We start from the raw sequence: 27293 nt of genomic DNA, 5'->3' as shown, positions 1-27293 counted from the left end.
GGCTTGCATAAGTTGTGCTGGTACTCTGCTGTTTTATTGTCTGTCTGTTAATAAAAGTTTTCAGTAAAGTACCAGCAGTTAAAATTATATATTTGCCTATATAGCACAGCCATAGTTTAGAATGAAATGATGTAGCAATTTCAAGCCTTGTTTTCTAATACTTATTTATTGTGTATTATAAATTGGACTGTCTGTCTCTATCAAATCGAAAAATGTAAAAAAAAACAACAACAAACACTATGTTAAATATGTTATAGTCATTCCTCCATAATAAATATTTTACCTTGTTTACAGTCAAAACTACTTAGAGGTTCTGGAGAAGTTTGGTTCAGCAACCTCAGAGCCCGGAGATATTTAGCGTGTGGGTAAGAGCGAGTAAATCTGTTCAGCAGTTTCAGAGCAAATTAGATTACAACAGTGGTGTCCAGATTTTTTTGACATAGGATCTACTGTCAAAAAGAAATCAGGTTTTCCATAAATAAAGCATAACATAATGGACAAACTTCACTCAGCAAAATTTAAATTGAAAATATTATACACCAAATTTTCAATTATCCTTACATTGAATTACAAGTTTCTTCTATGAAGATGCCATTTTTTTATTTTTAACTCAAATCCAGAGTTGGGAATGGGGGATATACTTGTACAAAACACATCTACACATGTCTTCTTACTTGGGGCAATATTGGTAATACAGTATGAGAGAGATAAGGGGAAATGATAATGTGATCTACTGGTCAGCCCATGGTGATCTAGATATTGAGCTACATTTAGGGGTATGTATATTATGAGTCACATGAATACAACAATGTTCTTAATGTGTATGCAGAACCATATTTAGGGGTCAAAAGTTTTTTTTTCCCTTAGAAAAAGAAGTTTCACAACTAATTGATTTAGATGAAAAATAAATGTATTTACATAGTTAACAAATCTAAATGAATATAACTGGCATACATAACTTGCCAACATTTTTCACTTTTTTCATTTTTTATTGTTTTAAAAGATAGATAATCCCTTTATTACCCATTCCCCAGTTTTGCATAACCAACACAGTTATATTAATATACTTTTAACCTCTGTGATTATCTTGTATCTAAGCCTCTGCAAACTGCCCCTTTATTTCAGTTCTTTTGACAGACTTGCAATTTAGCCAATCAGTGCCTGCTCCCAGGTAACTTCACGTGCACGAGCACAGTGTTATCTATATGAAATACATGAACTAACAGCCTCTAGTGGTGAAAAACTGTTAAAATGCATTCTGAAAAGAGGTGGCCTTCAAGGTCTAAGAAATTAGCATATGAACCTCCTAGGTTAAGCTTTCAACTAAGAATTCCAAGAGAACAAAGCAAAATTGGTGATAAAAGTAAATTGGAAAATTGTTTAAAATTACATTCTCTATCTGAATCATGAAAGTTTATTTTGGCCTAGACTGTCCCTTTAAACAATAACTATTTATATGTAGTATAGAATGTTAGTTCAAATATCATTGACAAATCAAATCATGAAAATCTGGGCTTTTTTGTGTATGGGTTTAACAAAAGATATATTGAGAAATACTGTTATAAAACTGCACGTATCCCTTCAGCTCCCATGAAAATGTATCTGGCATTCAAGAAGAGTTATAGATGCTACAACTATAATTATGACTATACTACATTATCCAGGATACTTTTATATAACAATACCAGGTGATGTATTATTATATTACATGAATAAATGTGAACTGTCAATGATTTTTTATTGTTCATATTTATCCTATTCTATTTTATACAATATGACATAAGCACTAAGGATAATTTCTCTGCCTTCTGGACAAAAATATATTGCAGAGTTAATGGATCTTTCTGTGAATCATACCTATGAGTGATTTTTCAAAACAAGCACATTGTTTTTTATAAGGGCTTTCTGAATTTGGGTTAATGTAGTCATTGTAGTAAGAATAGGCAGTGTGTTTACATAAGTGCTATATCCAAGCATGTTAAACTTAAACATAAACATCTAAAGATTTATAATACTGATATTGCAAAAAAAGAAAATACACTTTATTTCAATATGTAGAAATAACAACATATTTAACATATACAGTAAATTAATTATATTTATTATGAAAATTAAAGCTGCATATTATCAAATTTTCAATAAATGTTGCCTCCATTTCAAACAGAGCCAACTCCCTTGTTAAGTGCTTCATAAGCTTACTTTACATTTTCAATTTGAGCTTAGTCTAAAACATTTGAAAACCCATTCATCATAACATTTCAAATACATTTAGGCTATAAAAACACCCACTGAACCCTGTATGAGGGCAATTTGACACCTGTATTCCAATTGATAAGAAATGTGTTTTCTGCAGTTTGTCAAGGGAATTGTTTAATTTTTAAATGATACACTTTTGGCCTGTTTCAAATGCTTATCTTGGCAGTATATGCATGACTTCTGCCAATAATACAATTCTTGTGCATGCTAAGTTCACTTGTTAATGAAAAGTTCAAATCACACTTTAAAAAAAATACTTTTATACTATGAAATGTGTACACAAATTAAATATGTTCATCAAATGTTCCTTTATAAAATCAATAAAGTCAGTGCATTTCAATTTTGAATACCAATTTCTTTTTTTTTTTTTTTGCAAAATACTTTCATTAGCAAAAAATGTTTTTAGTACAATCTACTGTGAATGTGTAGCATAACTAAAAGTTTAATGTACCAGTATTTTAATCAGTGCATCTGTTTAGAGAACTGGCTGTGGTTTGTATCATGTAACTGCTCTCTGAGCAGACACACCATTTTATTATAATGCAATGCAAATCTTATGCTTTGTTTTTGTTAAAAAAGAAAACAATATATCTGTCTATCTATCTATCTATCTATCTATCTATCTATCTATCTATCTATCTGTAGTGTGCTTCTATGACACTTAACATTAGTGTCTTCTGCACTGACATTAAACAGGAACCTTGGTCCCTGATTATATTTGTGGTAGCAGTTTTGGATCCAGATCATATGATAAGAACCACTGACCTGCTGCTATTCAATTGCACATTGTCAGAAACATCACAGTTGGCGCATGAAATGAATTATAATGCTGCAAAAAACTTGTTATAAAATGTGTTTGTGCTAAACAATAATTAAAAGAAAAAAAACATTTAATTACACATTTAAATCCTTTGGGTTTGTTACAGTTGTGGCATCATCTATCGGTTCTTCAGGTGTTTCAGGACCTTCGCAAGGGTCCTGATTTAGCCATAAACAAGAGAGAAAAATAAGTCAGTCTTTCCAGATTGATGATCTTAAAGGGATAGTCTAGTCAAAAACAAAATTTATGCATACCTGATAAATTCCTTTCTCCTGTAGTGTAGTCAGTCCACGGGTCATCCATTACTTATGGGATTATAACTCCTCCCTAACAGGAAGTGCAAGAGGATCACCCAAGCAGAGCTGCTATATAGCTCCTCCCCTCTACGTCATACCCAGTCATTCGACTGAAACCAAACGAGAAAGGATAAACTATAGGGTGCACTGGTGACTGGAGTTTAAGTCAAAATTTAGACCTGCCATAAAAAACAGGGCGGGCCGTGGACTGACTACACTACAGGAGAAAGGAATTTATCAGGTAAGCATAAATTTTGTTTTCTCCTGTTAAGTGTAGTCAGTCCACGGGTCATCCATTACTTATGGGATACCAATACCAAAGCTAAAAGTACACGGATGACGGGAGGGACAGGCAGGATCTTTACACGGAAGGAACCACTGCCTGAAGAACCTTTCTCCCAAAAACAGCCTCCAAAGAAGCAAAAGTGTCAAATTTGTAAAATTTGGAAAAAGTGTGAAGTGAAGACCAAGTTGCAGCCTTGCAAATCTGTTCAACAGAGGCCTCATTTTTAAAGGCCCAAGTGGAAGCCACAGCTCTAGTAGAATGAGCTGTAATTCTTTCAGGAGGCTGCTGTCCAGGAGTCTCATAGGCTAAACGTATTATGCTACGAAGCCAGAAAGAGAGAGAGGTAGCAGAAGCTTTCTGACCTCTCCTCTGTCCAGAATAAACGACAAACAGGGAAGAAGTTTGGCGAAAATCTTTAGTTGCCTGTAAATAAAATTTCAGGGCACGGACTACATCCAGATTGTGTAGAAGTCGTTCCTTCTTTGAAGAAGGGTTAGGACACAATGATGGAACAACAATCTCTTGATTGATATTCCTATTAGTGACTACCTTAGGTAAGAACCCAGGTTTAGTACGCAGAACTACCTTGTCTGAATGAAAAATCAGATAAGGAGAATCACAATGTAAGGCCGATAACTCAGAGACTCTTTGAGCCGAGGAAATAGCCATTAAAAACAGAACTTTCCAAGATAACAATTTGATATCAATGGAATGAAGGGGTTCAAACGGAACACCCTGTAAAACGTTAAGAACTAAGTTTAAGCTCCATGGTGGAGCAACAGTTTTAAACACAGGCTTAATCCTGGCCAAAGCCTGACAAAAAGCCTGAACGTCTGGAACCTCTGACAGACGTTTGTGTAAAAGGATGGACAGAGCTGAGATCTGTCCCTTTAAGGAACTAGCAGATAAACCCTTTTATAAACCTTCTTGTAGAAAAGATAATATCCTAGGAATCCTAACCTTACTCCATGAGTAACTCTTGGATTCGCACCAATGTAAGTATTTACGCCATATTTTATGGTAAATCTTTCTGGTAACAGGTTTCCTAGCCTGTATTAAGGTATCAATTACTGACTCCGAAAATCCACGCTTTGATAAAATCAAGCGTTCAATCTCCATGCAGTCAGCTTCAGAGAAATTAGATTTTGATGTTTGAAAGGACCCTGAATCAGAAGGTCCTGTCTCAGAGGCAGAGACCAAGGTGGACAGGATGACATGTCCACTAGATCTGCATACCAGGTCCTGCGTGGCCACGCAGGAGCTATTAGAATCACCGATGCTCTCTCCTGTTTGATCCTGGCAATCAATCGAGGAAGCATCGGGAAGGGTGGAAACACATAAGCCATGTTGAAGGCCCAAGGTGCTGTCAGAGCATCTATCAGAACCACTCCCGGGTCCCTGGACCTGGACCCGTAACAAGGAAGCTTGGCGTTCTGGCAAGACGCCATGAGATCCAGATCTGGTTTGCCCCAACGCCGAAGTATTTGGGCAAAGACCTCCGGATGAAGTTCCCACTCCCCCGGATGAAAAGTCTGGCGACTTAGAAAATCCGCCTCCCAGTTCTCCACTCCTGGGATGTGGATCGCTGATAGATGGCAAGAGTGAGACTCTGCCCAGTGAATTATCTTTGAGACTTCCATCATCGCTAGGGAACTCCTTGTCCCTCCCTGATGGTTGATGTAAGCCACAGTTGTGATGTTGTCCGACTGAAACCTGATGAACCTCAGAGTTGCTAACTGAGGCCAAGCCAGAAGGGCATTGAAAACTGCTCTTAATTCCAGAATGTTTATGGGAAGGAGGCTTTCCTCCTGAGTCCATGATCCCTGAGTCTTCAGGGAATTCCAGACAGCGCCCCAACCTAGCAGGCTGGCGTCTGTTGTTACAATCGTCCAATCTGGCCTGCTGAAGGGCATCCCCTTGGACAGATGTGGCCGAGAGAGCCACCATAGAAGAGAATTTCTGGTCTCTTGATCCAGATTCAGCATAGGGGACAAATCTGAGTAATCCCCATTCCACTAACTTAGCATGCACAATTGCAGTGGTCTGAGATGCAGGCGTGCAAAGGGAACTATGTCCATTGCCGCTACCATTAAGCCGATTACCTCCATGCATTGAGCCACTGACGGGTGTGGAATGGAATGAAGGACACGGCAAGCATTTAGGAGTTTTGTTAACCTGTCCTCTGTCAGGTAAATTTTCATTTCTACAGGATCTATAAGAGTCCCTAAAAAGGGAACTCTTGTGAGTGGCAAAAGAGAACTCTTTTCTACGTTCACCTTCCACCCATGTGACCTTAGAAATGCCAGTACTAACTCTGTATGAGACTTGGCAGTTTGGAAACTTGACGCTTGTATCAGAATGTCGTCTAGGTATGGAGCTACCGATATTCCTCGCGGTCTTAGTACCGCCAGAAGAGAACCCAGAACCTTTGTGAAGATTCTTGGAGCAGTAGCTAACCCGAAGGGAAGAGCTACGAACTGGTAATGCCTGTCCAGGAAGGCAAACCTTAGATACCGGAAATGATCTTTGTGAATCGGTATGTGAAGGTAGGCATCCTTTAAATCCACTGTGGTCATGTACTGACCCTTTTGGATCATGGGTAATATTGTCCGAATAGTTTCCATTTTGAACGATGGAACTCTTAGGAATTTGTTTAGGATCTTTAAATCCAAGATTGGTCTGAAGGTTCCCTCTTTCTTGGGAACCACGAACAGATTTGAGTAAAACCCTTGTCCGTGTTCCGACCGCGGAACCGGGTGGATCACTCCCATTAGTAAAAGATCTTGTACACAGCGTAGAAACGCCTCTTTCTTTATCTGGTTTGTTGACAACCTTGAAAGATGAAATCTCCCTTTTGGGGGAGAAGCTTTGAAGTCCAGAAGATATCCCTGAGATATGATCTCTAACGCCCAGGGATCCTGGACATCTCTTGCCCAAGCCTGGGCGAAGAGAGAAAGTCTGCCCCCCACTAGATCCGCTTTCGGATAGGGGGCCCTCACTTCATGCTGTCTTAGGGGCAGCAGCAGGTTTTCTGGCCTGCTTGCCCTTGTTCCAGGTCTGGTTAGGCTTCCAGCCCTGTCTGTAGCGAGCAACGGTTCCTTCCTGTTTTTGAGCGGAGGAAGTTGATGCTGCTCCTGCCTTGAAGTTACGAAAGGCACGAAAATTAGACTGTCTAGCCCTTGGTTTGGCTCTGTCTTGAGGCAGGGCATGGCCCTTACCTCCAGTAATGTCAGCGATAATCTCTTTCAAACCGGGCCCGAATAGTGTCTGCCCTTTGAAAGGTATGTTAAGCAATTTGGATTTAGAAGTCACATCAGCTGACCATGATTTAAGCCACAGCGCTCTGCACGCCTGAATGGTGAATCCGGAGTTCTTAGCCGTAAGTTTAGTTAAGTGTACTACGGCATCCGAAATAAATGAATTAGCTAGCTTAAGGACTCTAAGCTTGTCTGTAATCTCATCCAGCGTAGCTGAACTAATGGTCTCTTCCAGAGACTCAAACCAGAATGCCGCCGCAGCCGTGACAGGCGCAATGCGTGCAAGGGGTTGCAATATAAAACCTTGTTGAACAAACATTTTCTTAAGGTAACCCTCTAACTTTTTATCCATTGGATCTGAAAAGGCACAGCTATCCTCCACCGGGATAGTGGTACGCTTAGCTAAAGTAGAAACTGCTCCCTCCACCTTAGGGACCGTCTGCCATAAGTCCCGTGTGGTGGCGTCTATTGGAAACATTTTTCTAAATATAGGAGGGGGTGAGAAAGGCACACCGGGTCTATCCCACTCCTTGTTAACAATTTCTGTAAGTCTTTTAGGTATAGGAAAAACGTCAGTACACGTTGGTACCGCAAAATATTTATCCAACCTACATATTTTCTCTGGGATTGCAACCGTGTTACAATCATTCAGAGCCGCTAACACCTCCCCTAATAACACACGGAGGTTCTCAAGCTTAAATTTAAAATTTGAAATGTCTGAATCCAGTTTATTTGGATCAGATCCGTCACCCACAGAATGAAGCTCTCCGTCTTCATGTTCTGCAAATTGTGACGCAGTATCAGACATGGCCCTAGTATTATCAGCGCACTCTGTTCTCACCCCAGAGTGGTCTCGTTTACCTCTAAGTTCTGGCAATTTAGATAAAACTTCAGTCATAACATTAGCCATGTCTTGCAAAGTGATTTGTAATGGCCGCCCTGATGTACTTGGCGTTACAATATCACGCACCTCCTGAGCGGGAGACGCAGGTACTGACACGTGAGGCAAGTTAGTCGGCATAACTTCCCCCTCGTTGTCTGGTGAATTTTTCTTAACATGTACAGATTGGCTTTTATTTAAAGTAGCATCAATGCAATTAGTACATAAATTTCTATTGGGCTCCACATTGACCTTTGAACATATTGCACAAAGAGATTCCTCTGTGTCAGACATGTTTAAACAAACTAGCAATTAGACTAGCAAGCTTGGAAAATACTTTTCAAATGAATTTACAAGCAATATAAAAAACGTCACTGTGCCTTTAAGAAGCACACAAAAAACTGTCACAGTTGAGATAACAATGAACCGGATTAGTTATAGCAATCAATTTTTCACATGAAATGCATTAATTTAGCAAAGGATTGCACCCATTAGCAAATGGATTATTAACCCTTAATACCAAAAAAACGGATAACAATAAAATTATATACGTTTTTATCACAGTCAAATCACAGTCTCACAGGTCTTCTGTGAGTGATTACCTCCCTCAAACTAGTTTTGGAGACCCCTGAGCTCTGTAGAGACGTCCTGGATCATGCAAGGAGAATAAGGAAGACTTGTGACTGAATTTTTAATGCGTAGTAAAAGCGCCAAAATAATCCCCTCCCACTCATAATACAACAGTGGGGAAGCTCAGTAAACTGAATTTATTCAAAAACAAACGACAGCCAAGTGGAAAATAATGCCCATAAAGTTTTTCACCAAGTACCTCAGAGAAAAAACGATTAACCTGCCAGTAAACGTTTTAAATATAAATATATGAAATGATATTAAAAGCCTGTTGCTAGTCGCTATCACTGCAGAAAGGCTATAAGTTATATGTATACAGTATTTTCTTAGTGAAGTGCCATTCCCCAGAAATACTTCAGTGCCAACATACATACATATCAGCCTGATACCAGTTGCTACTACTGCATTTAAGGCTGTACTTACATTATATCGGTATTAGCAGTATTTTCTCAGTCAATTCCATTCCTTAGAAAATAATATACTGCAACATACCTCTTTGCAGGTGAACCCTGCCTGCTGTCCCCTGTTCTGAAGTTACCTCGCTCCTCAGAATGGCTGAGAACAGCAAATGGATCTTAGTTACGTCCGCTAAGATCATACACAAAACTCAGGTAGATTCTTCTTCTAATACTGCCTGAGAAAAAACAACACACTCCGGTGCCGTTTAAAATAACAAACTTTTGATTGAAGAAATAAAAACTAAGTTTAATAACCACTGTCCTCTCACACATCCTATCTATTAGTTAGGTGCAAGAGAATGACTGGGTATGACGTAGAGGGGAGGAGCTATATAGCAGCCCTGCTTGGGTGATCCTCTTGCACTTCCTGTTAGGGAGGAGTTATAATCCCATAAGTAATGGATGACCCGTGGACTGACTACACTTAACAGGAGAAATTAAACTTTCATGATTCATATAGAGCAGGCAATTTTAAGAAACTTTCTAATTTACTCCAATGATCAATTGTTCTTTGTTCTCTTGGTATATTTATTTTAAAAAGCTGGAAAGTAAACTTAGGAGCCATCCCATTTTTGGTTCAGCACCTGGGTAGTGCTTGCTGATTGGATGGCTACATTTAGACACCAATCAGCAAGCGCTACCCAGGTGCTGAACCAAAAGTGGGCCGGCTTCTACGCTTACATTCCAGCATTCTAAAATAAAGATACCAAGAGAATGAAGACAAATTGATAATAAGATTCAATTAGAAAGTCGCTTAAAATTGCCTGTTCTATCTAAATCATAAAAGTTTAATTTTGACTAGACTATCGCTTTAAAAGCACATTTAAGGGATAGTATACTCAGGAAAGCCGCTGTCAATATTTCATTGTTTTCAAATCAGCTGTAGGAACAACCTTTCAAACAGTCTAAGCCTGAAGAAAGAGCATCTATCAGCCAAAACATTTAGGGGCCTAGTTATCAAGCCGTCAACCTCAAATACGCTGGAATTCCGCAGCGTATTTGTGGCGAGGCTGATTCGCCTTAGTTATCAAAGGCTCGAGACTGGCAAAAGTAGAATTTTGTGACGTAAACTTCGATCCGCCGGACTCAGTCCGACACAGATCGATTCTTACGTCACTCCAGATGTTCCGCACACAAGTGCGGCACATTCTCACTACTTTTGCTAGTTATCAAAAAACTAGAAGGTACGTTCGGCACTTTTACGGCCCAGCGTACCTGGTTTTCAAAGCGCCAGCCTGGAGGCGGCGGATCCCATAGGAATCAATGGGAGTCTGACCATAGCGAAAGTACAAGTTCGCTGCTGACAGACATCCCATTGATTCCTATGGGAGCTGTCTACACCTAACACCCTAACATGTACCCCGAGTCTAAACACCGCTAATCTGACCCCCCCTACACCGCCGCAACTAAATAAAGTTATTACCCCCTAAACCGCCGCTCCCGGAGCCCACCGCAACTATAATAAATGTATTAACCCCTAAACCGCCGCTCCCTGAACCCGCCGCAACCTATATTAAATGTATTAACCCCTATCCTGCCCCCCCTACACCGTCGCCACCTATAATAAATTTATTAACCCCTATCCTGCCCCCCACTACGCCGCCGCCACTGTAATAAAATTATTAACCCCTAAACCTAAGTCTAACCCTAACCCTAACGCCCCCCTAACTTAAATAATTAATTAAATAAATCTAAATAAATTAACTCTTATTAACTAAATGAATCCTATTTAAAACTAAATACTTACCTTTAAAATAAACCCTAAGATAGCTACAATATAATTAATAATTATATTATAGCTATCTTAGGATTTATATTTATTTTACAGGTAACTTTGTATTTATTTTAGCTAGTTAGAATAGTTATTAAATAGTTATTAACTATTTAATAACTACCTAGCTAAAAGAAATACAAAATTACCTGTAAAATAAATCCTAACCTAAGTTACAATTAAAACTAATACTACACTATCATTAAATTAACTAAATAAACTACCTACAAATAACTACAATTAAATACAATTACATAAACTAACTAAAGTACAAAAAATAAAAAAAGCTAAGTTACAAAAAATAAAAAATTAAGTTACAAACATGTTAAAAATATTACAACAATTTTAAGCTACTTACACCTAATCTAAGCCCCCTAATAAAATAACAAACCCCCCAAAATAAGAAAAATCCCTACCCTATTCTACATTAAATAAATTTCAAAGCTCTTTTACCTTACCAGCCCTTAAAAGGGCCATTTGTGGGGGCATGCCCCAAAAAGTTCAGCTCTTTTGCCTGTAAAAGAAAAATACAACCCCCCCCAACATTAAAACCCACCACCCACATACCCCTAATCTAACCCAAACCCCCCTTACAAAAACCTAACACTAATCCCCTGAAGATCATCCTACCTTGAGTCGTCTTCACTCAGCCGAGCCACCGATGGAACTGAAGAGGACATCCGGAGCGGAAGAAGTTAATCCTCCAAGCGGCACTGAAGAAATCTTCCATCCGATGAAGTCATCATCCAGGCGGCGCTGAAGAAGTCTTTGATCCGGCCGATGTCATCTTCCAAGAGGCGCTGAAGATGTCTTCTATCCGGGTGAAGTCATCTTCCAAGCCGGGTCTTGAATCTTCCTTCCGCCGACGCGGAACCACCTTCTTCACCGACGGACTACGACGAATGACGGCTCCTTTAAGGGACATCATCCAAGATGGCGTCCCCTCAATTCCGATTGGCTGATAGGATTCTATCAGCCAATCGGAATTAAGGTAGGAAAATCTGATTGGCTGATGGAACCAGCCAATCAGATTCAAGTTCAATCCGATTGGCTGATCCAATCAGCCAATCAGATTGAGCTCGCATTCTATTGGCTGATCGGAACAGCCAATAGAATGCAAGCTCAATCTGATTGGCTGATTCCATCAGCCAATCAGATTTTTCCTACCTTAATTCCGATTGGCTGATAGAATCCTATCAGCCAATCGGAATTGAGGGGACGCCATCTTGGATGACGTCCCTTAAAGGAGCCGTCATTCGTCGTAGTCCGTCGGTGAAGAAGGTGGTTCCGCGTCGGCGGAAGGAAGATTCAAGACCCGGCTTGGAAGATGACTTCACCCGGATAGAAGACATCTACAGCGCCTCTTGGAAGATGACATCGGCCGGATCAAAGACTTCTTCAGCGCCGCCTGGATGATGACTTCATCGGATGGAAGATTTCTTCAGCGCCGCTTGGAGGATTAACTTCTTCCGCTCCGGATGTCCTCTTCAGTTCCATCGGTGGCTCGGCTGAGTGAAGACGACTCAAGGTAGGATGATCTTCAGGGGATTAGTGTTAGGTTTTTGTAAGGGGGGTTTGGGTTAGATTAGGGGTATGTGGGTGGTGGGTTTTAATGTTGGGGGGGGTTGTATTTTTCTTTTACAGGCAAAAGAGCTGAACTTTTTGGGGCATGCCCCCACAAATGGCCCTTTTAAGGGCTGGTAAGGTAAAAGAGCTTTGAAATTTATTTAATTTAGAATAGGGTAGGGATTTTTCTTATTTTGGGGGGTTTGTTATTTTATTAGGGGGCTTAGATTAGGTGTAAGTAGCTTAAAATTGTAGTAATATTTTTAACATGTTTGTAACTTAATTTTTTATTTTTTGTAACTTAGCTTTTTTTATTTTTTGTACTTTAGTTAGTTTATGTAATTGTATTTAATTGTAGTTATTTGTAGGTAGTTTATTTAGTTAATTTAATGATAGTGTAGTATTAGGTTTAATTGTAACTTAGGTTAGGATTTATTTTACAGGTAATTTTGTATTTCTTTTAGCTAGGTAGTTATTAAATAGTTAATAACTATTTAATAACTATTCTAACTAGCTAAAATAAATACAAAGTTACCTGTAAAATAAATATAAATCCTAAGATAGCTATAATATAATTATTAATTATATTGTAGCTATCTTAGGGTTTATTTTACAGGTAAGTATTTATTTTTAAATAGTAATAATTTATTAAAGTATAGTGTAGTGTTAGGTGTAATTGTAACTTAGGTTAGGATTTATTTCACAGGTACATTTCTCTTTATTTTAGCTAGGTAAGCTATTAAATAGTTAATAACTATTTAATAGTTATTGTACATGGTTAAAATAAATTGAAAGTTACCTGTCAAATAAATATAAATCCTAAGATAGCTAGAATATAATTCTTATTTATATTGTAGCTATATTAGGGTTTATTTTAAAGGTAAGTATTTAGTTTTAAATAGGATTCATTTAGTTAATAAGAGTTAATTTATTTAGATTTATTTAATTAATATTTAAGTTAGGGGGGCGTTAGGGTTAGACTTAGGTTTAGGGGTTAATAATTTTATTACAGTGGCGGCGGCGTAGTGGGGGGCAGGATAGGGGTTAATAAATTTATTATAGGTGGCGACGGTGTAGGGGGGGCAGGATAGGGGTTAATAGGTTTAATATAGGTTGCGGCGGGTTCATGGAGCGGCGGTTTAGGGGTAAAACTATTTATTTAGTTGCGGAGAGGTGCAGGATCAGCAGGATAGGGGTTAATAATTTTATAATAGAGGGCGACGGTGTAGGGGGGGCAGGATAGGGGTTACTAGGTATACTGTAGGTGGCAGCGGTGTCCGGGAGCGGCGGTTTAGGGGTTAATACATTTATAAGAGTTGCGGCAGGGTCTAGGAGCGGCGGTTTAGGGGTTAATACATTTATAAGAGTTGCGGCGGGGTCTAGGAGCGGCGGTTTAGGGGTTAGTAACTTTATTTAGTTGCGGGGGGCTCCGGGGGCGCCGGTATAGGGGGTAGAACAGTGCAGTTTAGTGTGAGTGCTTAGTGACAGGCTAGCAATAAAGCTGGGAAAAAGCCGAAGGGCAGCGAGATCGGATGAGTGATAACTGTCACAGTCCGCTGCTCATCGCCCCCGCGGCTTTTTGACAGCTTTATTTGATAACTTAGGCGAACGTATTCAAGGTCCGCGGCGGCGAAGGTAGGCGAGCTTAGGCGGGCGTATTGGGCCGGCAAAGCCAGAAAAGTAGACGGCTTGATAACTACCCCCCTAAATATTGTGATCATAGCTTAAGTAATAAGGGGTTAGTGCACAGGTTGTTACGGTTGTCACTGTACTTTCTGTAATCTCAGTGAATCTTTTTTCATAAATTAATACATTTCTCAATCTAATCAAGGGGACTGAGAAGTCAACAGTAGCTTCTCACAATAGAACATCTGACAATATGGGATGGCTGTACTAAAATGATCAGCTTAGGTTTTTATCAGAAAATCAATCTAAAACACAAATCTCATCATTTCACACACACTTCTAGGCATAACAAATTATTTCAGTTAATTTTTCAGGAGTAAAACAATACAATACACTTTCTCTTTAAATTTAAGTTGCTTTAACCTAACCTTTTTCACTCCATTTTTTTACCATGCTCAGTCATAGAGATGCTATACTTTTTTTGAGTACAGTATCCCTTTAATTAGAATTATAGTCATTTTGTATTCATGCATTACACATAACAGTTGATAAACAATCCATTGTAAAAGATCTAAAAATGTAAGTTTTAGAAATATATTAAGCTGTTATTCTATAGGCATCGCCTGAAGGGTTTTTGGTATATAAAAGCAGTCCATGGAAACTGGTGCTGACCCAAATCAGCAGCATTAGTCACACAACCCAGCTGCACAACTGACGCTGCTGATTCGATCAGTAGCAGTTTCCCGCTTTGGACCAGTGTTGCTCTGTGGCTCCTGAGCAGTACTTTAACTATGTGTTTAACCCCATATGTGTCTAGATTGCAAGTGGAGTGCAATTGATATTACAGAGTGCCTTATCTTTTTTGTGACCTTGTGCAAATAATAACGCACAATCTGGTATTACAAGTGGATAGTTTTATATCTCAACCAAAACATCTTAAAGGGACACTGTACCCAAAATTTTTCTTTCGTGATTCAGATTGAGCATGAAATTTTAAGCAACTTTCTAATTTTCTCCTATTATCAAATTTTCTTCATTCTCTTGGTATCTTTATTTGAAATGCAAGAATGTAAGTTTAGATGCCGGCCCATTTTTGGTAAACAACCTGGGTTGTCCTTGCTGATTGGTGGATAAATTCATCCACCAGTAAAAAAGTGCTGTCCAGAGTACTGAAACCAAAAAAAAGCTTAGATGCCTTCTTTTTCAAATAATGATAGCAAGAGAACAAAGAAAAATTGATAATAGGAGTAAATTAGAAAGTTGCTTAAAATTGCATGCTCTTTCTGAATTACAAAAGAAAAAATTTGAGTTCAGTGTCCCTTTAATGTGGCCTAAAATTTTTTAGCAGGCCCTATACTTTTAATGGATAGTGCATGCAGCAATATTAATGCGCTCATTGTGCTCAAATTACAAATGTTGAGTAAATTTTGCACTCAAGCACAATCCAAAATACTGCTGTGAAATTTAGCATGTTTTAATGCTTGAAGTAAACCATTATTATTAACAGCATAGCACAGAACTACATTAAGAGTGCTGAGCGCCACCACTTGCACACCATTGGCTTAGCGCACCATTGTCTTAGTGCTTGAGTGATATTGGTTATGAATTTTACTGTGCGCCCCAAAGATGTTTATTATGGGAGGAATTTAGATCCCCTGCACTATCCGATATACAGAGTTTAAAGCTTCCTAGACTATTGCTCAAGAGCTAAAAATAACCCTGGGCTTGTAAAATGAGCACAACAGCAGCAGCTATATTGATTGTGCTTGAGAAATGTTAACACACAATAGCGTTAATATTTTTGTGCTCCACTTGTCATCTAGGGCATGGTCACTAATGTTAAAATTGAATTAGAGCAGGACATGTTTTAACCTGTTCAGTGTGTGTTATCTCAAATTTTAAAGGGTGGCTATTATAAAGAAAAGTACTATAAACCAATTTTCTTTCTTAAAACTAACAAAAACAAACCAAGTTTCAACCCTACAGTCCTGATTTGCTACTATAGTCATTGCAGAAATCTCACCCTGTGTTTGAGGTAGGAGAGATAGACATCCCATCCCAGCATGATGATATTATCATACAACACCCTGTACTTTGGAGGAAGCAGGTAGAAGTTTATTATCTGGGCTGGTGGCCACACGCACCATTCAACCTGCCAAGAACAGAAAAATCAATATGATGACCAAAGCAACACCCTAATGTACCTACCTGTGCATATTCTAATTATGCATCACACCCAGCTGCTTGGACTTCCTGGTCTATGCATCTATCCACTGTAAGTATCTATCCTTTGCTTTAAACTGTACATCCTGTCAGAAGCCCCCTTCACTTATGTGACAGAGAACAGGGAATTGTGAGTGATCAGGTGTATATTTCTCCTACTATGTTGAAATGTGTATTCAGTTTTTAAACCCCAGGGAAATGTATTGTATAAAATGTGGCTAGGTATTAAGCTACTGTGTTTTTTTGGTTCCCTGGGGTGGAACACTGGAGAGAGGGTGGGCCAGTGTTCCATTCCTCAGTTTTCTATAGCTGAGAGTAAGCAATCAGGAAGGGATCTTTACTCACCTGTGTTTAATTAAAGGGACACTAAACCCACATTTTTTCTTTCGTGATTCAGATAGAGCATGATATTTTAAGCAACTTTCTAATTTACTCCTATTATCAAATGTTCTTCATTCTCTTGGTCTCTTTATTTGAAATGCAAGAATGTAAATTTAGATGCCGGCCCATTTTTTGGTGAACAACCTGGGTTGTCCTTGCTGATTGGTGGATAAATTCATCCACCAATAAAAAAGTGCTATCCAGAGTTCTGAACCCCAAAAAAAAGCTTAGATGCCTTCTTTTGCAAATAAAGATAGCAAGAGAATGAAAAAAAATGATAATAGGAGTAAATTAGAAAGGTGCTTAAAATTGCATGCTCTTTCTGAATCACAAAAGAAAAAAATTGGGTTCAGTGTCCCTTTAAAGGAGGGTAATTTATTCTCAAGCTGCTAGGTGGAGAGAGAGAGAGAGACACCAGTGTTTCTGACTTGGAGAGAGACACACATTGCAGCTGAACTGATAAAAGCTGATAAAAGTGAGTTTGTGGAGAGAGAGCCACCAGTGTTTCTGACTTGGAGAGAGACACACATTGCAGCTCAACTGATAAAAGCTGATAAAAGTGAGTTTGCTAAAAACAGCATGTTTTGTTTAGTTTACCCTGTTTCAGTAAGTGATGTGAACTTATGTTAGTAAGAGCTCAAACTGAGCTAGGCTTTTGTTTGTAGTATTAAGTGTGTTAAACTGCTATAAACACAGATTACTGTTATCTGCACTTGGACAGTGAAAATAAAACTGACTATTTAAATTTATCAAGGCTGTGTCATTTATACCCTAGAGGACTGTGCTATTTCCTTTACATCAGGCACCAGGAGTGGGTGCTGGATTACAATATGGTGGAGAATGCAGGCATAGCACAAATATGGTCTGTGGGTATAAAAAGTTTTCTGCAAGCTGCAGTAAGAAAACTTTTGCTTTAAACTGTTGGAAATAAAAGTGACACTGTGTCTTTTAAACATTTACCTGTCTTGGTGTTACCTGTTGCTTCTAAGAGGAGACATTTTACAAAATGGAGGAGCTGGTGAAAGCTTTGGTGCAAGCAACTGCTGTACAGCAGGAGACAAATCGCTTACTGACTGCACAAGTTAGCAGCATGATGGATGCCCAGCGAGAGGATAGATCTACATTGGTTAATGTATTGCAGCAAGTCATACAGCCTTCTGTAGCTAACCCCACTGTGGATAGGGGGCGCTATATCCGAACAAATGACTTTCTGCATAAGTTGTCAGAGACGGATGATATTGAGGCTTACCTCACAACTTTTGAGAGGAGTGCTGCCAGAGAAAAGTGGCCACCTGAACAGTGAGCAGTGCTACTCACACCATGTCTTAGTGGAGAAGCCCAGAAAGCATAAGAGGATTTGTCTCACAGCCAAGCTCAAGATTATCAGAAACTAAAAACTGAAATTCTTACACGCTTGGGAGTAACACCTGCAATTTGTGCCCAAAGATTTAACAATTGGATGTTTGAGATGGGAAAACCTACAAGAGCCCAAATGTATGAACTGCTGAGACTTGCTCAGAAATGGCTGCAGCCGGACATAAATGCAGTCACAAAAGTTATAGAAAAGGTTGTAATGGATAGATTTCTCATGAATCTTCCAGCTGGACTTCGACAGTGGGTCAGTCAAGGGGATCCTAAAGACCCAGAAGAAATGATGAGCTTGGTTGAGAGATATTTTTCTGCTAAGGAATTGCACAGCAATGATCCTCAACCTAAATCAAAGCTGCCTTATAAAAAAACAAGTGGAAAAACAGAAGCACAGAGGTCATAACCAGGGACAAAATGACTATGGTGGGAAACGGCTCCCTAGGGAACCATTATGGCCAAGAGGACAAACTGATGAACAAATAAGGTGTTTTGCATATTGCACGTAACTGTACACAGGGGGAGAAGCCTATGCAATGTAATATGGGTGCAAGGGACAGACATATTACAATGTTAACCTGCACCAAAATGTCTTTTGTTTCCATTGCTGTATGTTCTAGTCATTTATGATCTGTGAATGTGGAGGGTAAGAGTGTACAAGCACTCCTGGATTTAGGGAGTGAAGTTACTTTGGTAAAAAGTGTTTTGCTTCAGCCAGAAAAGTAAGATAGAGATCAAATGCTTGATATTGTCTGTATACATGGGGACACACACTCATACCCTACAGCTGAGGTTGAAATTATCACAGATATTGGTACAGTTAAGTGCCGCTTAGGGGCAGTACCTGTGTTGCCCTATGATATAGTACTGGGGAGAGACTTTCCTCACTTTTGTCAAGTGTGGGAGAAATCTTTCAGTAGGTCATGGGATTAGTCCTGGGGAGGTGCAGGAGGTGGAGGGAATGGAAACCATGTTTGCATTCTCCAATATTGATTGGGAACCAGACATTGCACAGGAGGCACCTCTGGTGTGTCTATGCAATGAGGCAAAACCCCCTCAGAGTAATGCTTCTGGAGAAGACATTGAACTTTAGGATCTAGGGATTAATTCTTGTAATTTCCGAGCTGCCCAATGGGAGGACCCGACTCTGATAGTGGCGAGGGAGAATGTTCAAGTAATTGAAGGCACTGTCATAGATCCTGAAAAACAATTACGTTTTCCTTATTTTAAGGTGAAAAATAACTTGCTTTATAGAGCAGAAAAGAAATGGGTTAAAGAAGTGGAGCAATTATTGGTTCCCAAGTCTTATAGAAATACAGTTTTGAAATTAGCCCATAGTCATGTGCTAGGGGGGCACCTTGGTATTGAAAAGACCAGAGAAAGAGTTCTTGCACGATTTTATTGGCCTGGTATTTTTATTTCAATAGAGAGATTTTGTAAATCCTGCCCAGAATGTTAATTGAAGGCTCCATTTAAAGGTTACCTCAATCCACTAATACCTCTTCCTGTTATAGAGGTTCCTTTTAAGCGAATAGCAATGGATTTGGTGGGGACTTTACTAAAGTCTGCTAGGGGGCATGAGCATATTTTAGTTGTGGTTGACTATGCTACCCGCTATCCTGAAGCAATTCCTTTGCGGAATACCTCCTCTAAGAATATTGCTAAGGAGTTAATGATGATGTTCAGCAGGGTGGGCATACCAAAGGAGATCCTTACGGATCAGGGAACCCCTTTTATGTCCAAAATTATGAAAGAGTTATGTAAACTTCTTAAAATTAAACAATTAAAAACATCTGTGTAGACAGAGAGAACATAAGCAGTTCTCTTAACAACTTTTACATCATGGACGAGCTACTTACCCTAATTCAGGCTTTATTAGAAGAACGAGAAAGGAAGATATGTGAGAGGATTGACCGCATCGCAAGTATTTCTGCTGCACAACAAGGTGATAAATGGGGGAATATAGATCATGCATCAGCCGTACGGTGTTCAGGCATGGAGATATATGAGACAGAGGAAGAGAGCACAGAAGTGCAGCAAGACATATTTGGAGTTGCCCCCCCTAGCCTGGATTTGGGAGTGTGTGGTGAAACTTCTTCTGCCTACTACCAGGAAACAATCTACAGCTTTTGTGGCCGGGCGACCGGCTCCTGTGTACCATGCCGAGACTACTCGGCGGATGGTGGTTGGGCGCAGCAGGAGCAAGACTTGCTACTTACTTTGGAAGGGCGCAGGGTGGTTTCCCGACCGCTCACTCACCTCTTTGATTCCCGACACCCTGAACTTGATGAAGAAGAGTTGATCCCACTGTTTGCCAATGTCGATCCTGTACGAGGGAACTCTTTAGGCTCTGAGGCCCTTTATCTACTGGTGGTTTGTGAGAGCTGGGGTCGGGTAGGAAATTAGACTGGAGACAATATGATTGTGGCCCGACGACAGCTGCCAGATTTGCGGAATGCTCTACAATGATGCCTTACATACCTATACCTTCATAAAAAGTCTGGTAACAATGGAAGAATGGCTGTATGGGACATATGTGGTATTATACCTTATTGTTATGCTGGAACTTTTATCTCTCTTTGATAAGTATATATTGTAAGACCAGCTTCTTTACTTTTGAGTTATATAGCCTTGATCAGATGTGAATATTTGGGGCAGCACTTATATTCTTAATATCTTCCTAAGATGACTCCTACGGTTAACATACAAAATGTATTCTTTATGCCTAGATGTCGCCTTTTATGTGTTATATTGATATAGCCATGTACTACATTAACTATGTTAAATAGTTGTTCCTTGCTATACTAAAATTTTCCAAGTTTGTCTTCTTAGCCGTCATATAATCCTAGTTCATATGTAACCTTCTACTAATCCCTTTTAGTTGGTAGGGGAGGCCTCTCTAGGTTTGCAGACATTAGCTGACATCTTAGTGAGCTTATGGAGCTAGTAGTTTGCCTAAGCCAGATCTGATATATCTGTTAGGCCCAGTGTTGAAGGCTAACAAGAAGCTTATATTTCATTGCACTAAAGCCACCACAGGATCTAATTGCATAAATGTATCTTGCTGGGTCTCTCGACTCCATACATATAGCAGCCTTGATGTACTGTCTGTGGCTGAGAGAGTACGTATGGGACATACTCCCTCCTAATTTTTTATTTTGTTTAGGAGCATTTAGAGATCCAGTGTTAACTCTTATCATTACTTGAGGCTCTACTATGTTCCAGGCTCTTCAACTCAACCAGATGCATATAAAACTTATAGAGCATAGTAAGACTTATTACTATTAGTCTCCTGGAAAGGCCCCTGCTTCTATCCTAGAACTCACATTATTAATTACGAATGTATATTCCCGAGTTCAAAAGTAGCCCACTCTGTTTAATTCTAGCATATGTTCGGAGCGTTAGCTGTGTGGCTGAGTTCTGGGTATACGTATTCTCTCTTATTTAATGGTTACGCTAACTTTTTGGGAGTTTTAGCCCTCTGCTTGTTAATATATCTGTAGGGTCCAAGAGTGGCTCTACTATTATATATAAGTATACTACTATCACACTTGAAGAAATTCTCTAAGCCTCCCACTGTTCTGAAGGGAGAGTAAGAATCAGGTGGCTAATAATATTTCTTCTGTGCTATGATTCATTGATTTTTGATCTGCAGCTTATGATGTGGACACAGAGATCTACTTCTTCCCTTTCAGAGTCCTTAAACGAAAGTTAGGTCTCATGATTATCACTTACTAAGTTATTTGGTTTGTCCAAGTTAAAATGTCTAATATTTAAAAAGAGGTGCAACTCATGGCTTATTACATCTTCTTCTGTTGAAGATCTACTTCTGTTTATGGTTTCTATGACATGCCTATGTATTAGACGTATAAGTCTTGATGTATGTATATAGGCGTGTTGCCATGACAATTATATGATCTTGTTTTTGTATGTCTTTGCTACCTCAATAAAAATCATTTAAAAAAAAAAACACATCTGTGTATCACCCCCAAACTGATGGGTTAGTTGAGAGGTTTAATAAAACTCTAAAAAGCATGTTGCGTAAAGTGGTAGACAAGGATGGAAAGAACTGGGATTGTTTGTTACCGTACCTTATGTTTTCCATTAGGGAAGTGCCCCAAGCTTCCACAGGTTTTTCACCTTTTGAATTGTTATACGTCAGGCATCTCGGGAATACTTGACATTGCGAAAGAAACATGGGAGCAGGAAACTACAACTCACCGTAGTGTTATAGAGCATGTAGCACAAATGCAAGAAAGAATGTAAGCTATAATGCCAATAGTAAGGGAAAATATGCAGAAAGCACAAAGAGCTCAGGAAGCCAGTTATAATAAAAATGCAAGGCTAAGGGTTTTTCAACCTGGAGATAGAGTTCTAGTTCTGGTACCTACAGTTGAATGTAACTTCCTGGCAAGTTGGCATGGTCCGTATGAGATTATTGAACAGGTCAATAATGTTAATTATAAAGTGATTCAACCTGGTAGAAGAAAACCAGAACAGATCACATAAATCTACTTAAACCGTGGGTAGACAGAGAGGTTTTGACAATAATAAAAGATACATTTACTCATGCTACAGTTGAGAAAAATCCTGAGGTATACATAGCAGAGATGCTAGCTCCCCATCAGAAGCAGGAAGTGAAATAATTTGTGTCTAAAAACAGAGATGTTTTTTCCCCATTGCCAGGGAGAACAAATGTAATCATGCATGATATAATTACAGAACCTGGGAAAAGAATTAATTTGAAGCCATACCGAATACCTGAGGCCAGGAGAGAGGCAGTTAGTGTGGAGGTCAAAAAGATGCTTAAGTTGGGAGTAATAGAGGTTTCACAAAGTGAGTGGAGCAACCCAATTGTTTTGTGGCCTACGCCGAATGGTGAAATAAGGTTTTGTAATGATTTTCACAAGCTTAATGAAATCTCCAAATTTGATGCTTACCTTATGCTTCAAGTGGACGAGCTAATAGAGAGATTAGGTAGATCTAGGTATCTAAGCACTTTAGATCTGACTAAAGGTTACTGGCATGTCCCACTGACAAACAGAGCAAAAGAGAAAACGGCCTTTTCTACACCTGAGGGGCTATTTCAATATAAAGTGTTGCCATTTGGTTTGCATGGTGCTCCAGCAACCTTTCAGCGTATGATGGATAAAATACTTAGGCCTCATAGAGCGTATGGAGCTGCTTATCTGGATGATGTGGTAATTCACAGTGCGGACTGGGAAACACATCTTCCCCGTGTTCAGGCTGTTGTGGATGCACAATGGGCTGCAGGGTTAACTGCCAACCCTGAAAAATGCTCTCTAGGATTAGAAGAGGCAAAATATTTGGGTTATACAATCGGTAGGGGGCTCCTTAAACCACAACAGGGTAAAGTTGAGGCTATTTCAGGTTGGCCATGTCCGGTGACCAAGAAACAAGTAAGGGCATTTCTGGGAATAACTGGGTATTATCGCAGGTTCAACCCAAATTTTGCTACTATTGCTAACCCTTTGATAGAACTCATTAAAGCTAAAAGTTCTGTAATGGTGAAGTGGAACCCTGAAGCAGAGCATGCATTTTGTGTTTTGAAAGAGGCATTGTGCGCTGACCCAGTATTGATGGCTCCAGATTTCTCTAAAGAATTTGTGGTACAGACAGATGCATCTGATGTAGGCTTGGGAGCAGTACTTTCTCAAGTGTATGGGGGAGAAGAGCACCCAGTTATGTACTTAAGTAGAAAAATGAATTCCCATGAACTTTGTAGTAGAGAAAGAATGTTTAGCCATCAAATGGGCTATGGAAACTTTAAGATATTACCTGCTTGGGAGAAAGTTTAAACTAATTACTGACCATGCTCCGTTAACATGGATGAGGCAAAAAAAGGAGAAAAATGCCAGAGTGACCAGGTGGTTCCTTAGTTTGCAAACTTTTAATTATACTATAGAGCATAGGGCTGGTAAAGAACAAGGGAACGCAGATGGTCTTTCTCGAGTTCATTGTTTGTGGTCTGAGGCCGCTCACCCCAATAGGTCTGAGCTGGTGGGTAGGATATGTGACAGAGAACAGGGAATTGTGAGTGATCAGGTGTATATTTCTCTTACTATGTTGAAAAGTGTATTCAGTTTTCAAACCTCAGGGAAATGTGTTGTATAAAATGTGGCTAGAAATTAAAGGGACAGTACACTGTAAAATTGTTTTTCCATAAATGTATTTTAAATGACTTGTTATACCGACTGCAGAGTATAAAATATTTGAGAAATTGCATTTTCTGGTTTATTTGTGTATCTGAAGTAGCTGGTTTTGTGCTTTGAAACCACAGCCTATTACAATGGGTTGAGCTTCAGGTAATATCAGATCTCATTACGTTATCACTTTTATGTACACAGACTTGCTTCCTTATCTTATATTTGTCTGCAATAACAAAGCTCAATACATAGAGAGAACAATGGAAAATTATCATTTTATTACTTAACTATCATGCCCCCCCCCCACTGAGGGTGTAATCTTTTCTGATGGCTGTGTTTACTAAGGCTTGTCAATAGCGTATACGCCAGTATCAAAACTTTCAGTATAGGTTGGGAAACCACAAGCTAAATCAGCTATTTCAAATGCTGAAAAATGAGTAAAGGAGCTACTTGCAACCAATTTAATACACTCTAGCAGGTAAAAAGGATCATTGGGAATAATTTAAAGGGGAGAAAGGTTTTTGGGTGAACTGTCCCTTTAAGCTACTGTGTTTTTTGGGTTCCTGGGGTGGAACACTGGAGAGAGGGTGGGCCAGGGTTCCATTCCTCAGTTTTCTATAGCTGAGAGTAAGCAATCAGGAAGGGATCTTTACTCACCTGGAGGGTAATTTATTCTCCAGCTGCTAGGTGGAAAAATAGAGAGCCACCAGTGTTTCTGACTTGGAGAGAGACACACATTGCAGCTGATCTGAGAAAAGCTGATAAAAGTGAGTTTGCTAAAAACAGCATGTTTAGTTTAGTTTACCCTGTTTCAGTAAGTGATGTGAACTTGTGTTAGTAAGTGCTCAAACTGAGCTAGGCTTTTGTTTGTAGTATTAAGTGTGTTAAACTGCTATAAACACAGATTGCTGTTATCTGCACTTGGACAGTGAAAATAAAACTGACTATTTAAATTTATCAAGGCTGTGTCATTTATACCCTAGAGCAGTGTTTTTCAACCAGTGTGCCGTGGCACACCCTCAGGTGTGCCACGGCAGACTGACAACAGTGTGACATATTTTTTAAACTTTGCTTGTTTTTTACTCCCAGTGCAGGGGTAGGTTGTAGGAGGCATGGCATAACAGCACAATACATACAGTATGTGTGTGTTTGTGTGTATGTGTATATATATATGCTGTATTAGGCTACAATGTGTGATTTTTTTAACATTTTGGGATGGTGGTGTGCCACAGGATTTTTTAATGTAAAAAAGTGTGCCACGGCAAAAAAAAGGTTAAAAATCACTGCCCTAGAGGACCGTGCTATTTCCTTTAAATCAGGCACCAGGAGTGGGTGCTGGATTACACTTACCAGACATAGAGATATGTTACTTATCTGGTTTACCAATCAGATACAATGCCGCTCCACCTGTAATTAGCGATTAAAGGGGCATGCAACCAAATATTTTTATTTCATGATTCAGATAGAGCGTACAATTTTAAACAACTTTCCAGTTTAATTCTATTTTCAAATTTGCTTCATTCTCTTGGTATCCTTTATTAAAGAGTAAAATCAGGAGCAACAATGCACTACTGGCAGCTAGTTGGTCACAACGGGTGAGCCACTGACAAGAGGAATATATGTGCAGCCACCAATCAGTGGCTAGTTTCTAGAGTGCATTGCTGCTCCTGGGCCTACCAAGGTATGCTTCAAAGAAAATTAGACAATAGAAGTAAATTGGAAAGTTATTTAAAATTACATGTTTTGTCAGAATAATACAAGTTAAAATTTGACTTTACCATCCCTCCGCAATCACCCACCTTATACATCTCCCAAAACTTGCTCTGAAATTCCATCCAGCTACTTTTCAATTTTTTTCCTTCCATGGAATCCGTTCCTATAAAATTAAAATAGACTATATTATTAGATTTATTATCTGCAATCATATTTTTATACTAGATTTCATGAAATATTTAGGCTTATATTTACAAAGACTTAGATGAGAAATATTTTGCATTGCATGTATAAAAATGCAGGATGCATTGTAGATAAGAACGCTAGTGGAGAACAATTAAAAAAAAAAAAATCACTATTGCATTTCCCTTTTGACACCAAGCTAAGCATTCACTGCTACTTCATCCACCAATAAAAAAGTGCTGTGCAGAGTTCTGAAATAAAAAAAAGCTTAGATGCCTTCTTTTTAAATAAAGATAGCAAGAGAACGAAGACAATTGATAATAGGAGTAAATTACAAAGTTGCTTAAAATTGCATGCTCCATTTGAATCACAAAAGAAAAAATTTGGGTTCAGTGTCCCTTTAAATTATGCTTACCTGATAATTTTCTTTTCTTCTGTACGGGGAGAGTCTACAGCTGCATCCATTACTTTTAGGAAATACAGAACCTGGCCACCAGGAGGAGGCAAATACACCCCAGCCAAAGGCTTAAATACCTCCCCCACTTCCATCATCCCCCAGTCATTCTGCCAAGGGAACAAGGAACAGTAGGAGGAATATCAGGTTGAGAAAAGAACGAATAAAAATATTTTTAAGGCCGCCCACAGAAAAAAAAGGGCGGGGAGCTGTGGACTCTCCCCGTACAGAAGAAAAGAAAATGATCAGGTTAGCATAATTTAAGTTTTTCTTCTTAAAACGGGGAGAGTCCACAGCTACATTCATTACTTTTGGGAAATCAATACCCAAACTTATAGAGGACACTGAATGCAAAAACGGGCGGGAACAAAAAAGGTGGCCCATTCTGATGGCACCACAGCCTGACACAACCTAGATTCCCGATAAAAAAACTACTTGAACAGAAGCAGGAAGAACAAAAATATGGAAAGAGGACAAGGTAACTGCCCATCAATTAGAACCCACTTAGAGATCACTCTAAATTCTGGACTCCACTGAGCACAAAAGCCTCCGAGGAGACAAAAGTCCCACACAAATAAAAACCTCTCCATGAACAATGGCAAGGGAAACAACAAACAAACTCCCACACCACAATCTCCCTAACTGAAAGAAGGGAAGAATCCTATAAGAAGATCCGAAAGTACCTCCAGAAACAATCGCCGAAGATTCAAGGACAAAACAGAGAGAGGAGTCCCTAGCAGAACTCGAAAAAGAGCGGCTACCAGGCTGCAAAAGGACAAAGTCCTGTAGAAAATACTCTACTGACGGAGGAGAGCAAAGAAAGGAAAAATTCCAAATCACCTCCTACATGGATCTAAAAGGAACCAATGTAAAGCCTTAACCGGAACCGACGTCCCAGAAGGACAAAAGGTAGAACAAGACTACCTTACCATAAACAGCTAACTAGCACAGAGAAAATGAA

The 27293-nt window shown here is 39.3% G+C and overlaps 1 protein-coding gene across 1 annotated transcript in view; it reads right to left on the bottom strand.

The window, feature by feature from the left end:
- Positions 1-27293, bottom strand: part of LOC128647260 (mpv17-like protein 2) — a 68509-nt gene that overhangs the window by 28301 nt on the left and 12915 nt on the right. The window contains exons 3-4 of the mRNA XM_053700054.1: positions 25782-25858; positions 15870-15998 (exon numbers count right to left, since the gene is read on the bottom strand). Of these exons, the coding sequence (XP_053556029.1) occupies positions 15870-15998; positions 25782-25858 (206 nt within the window). The remainder of the gene's footprint in view (positions 1-15869; positions 15999-25781; positions 25859-27293) is intronic.

The sequence above is a fragment of the Bombina bombina genome, chromosome 2 (genome assembly GCF_027579735.1).
Source record: "Bombina bombina isolate aBomBom1 chromosome 2, aBomBom1.pri, whole genome shotgun sequence".
Taxonomy (NCBI): Eukaryota; Metazoa; Chordata; class Amphibia; order Anura; family Bombinatoridae; genus Bombina; species Bombina bombina.
The sequence above is the reverse complement of the archived record's forward strand: the minus strand, read 5'-3'. Positions and strand labels throughout refer to the sequence as shown.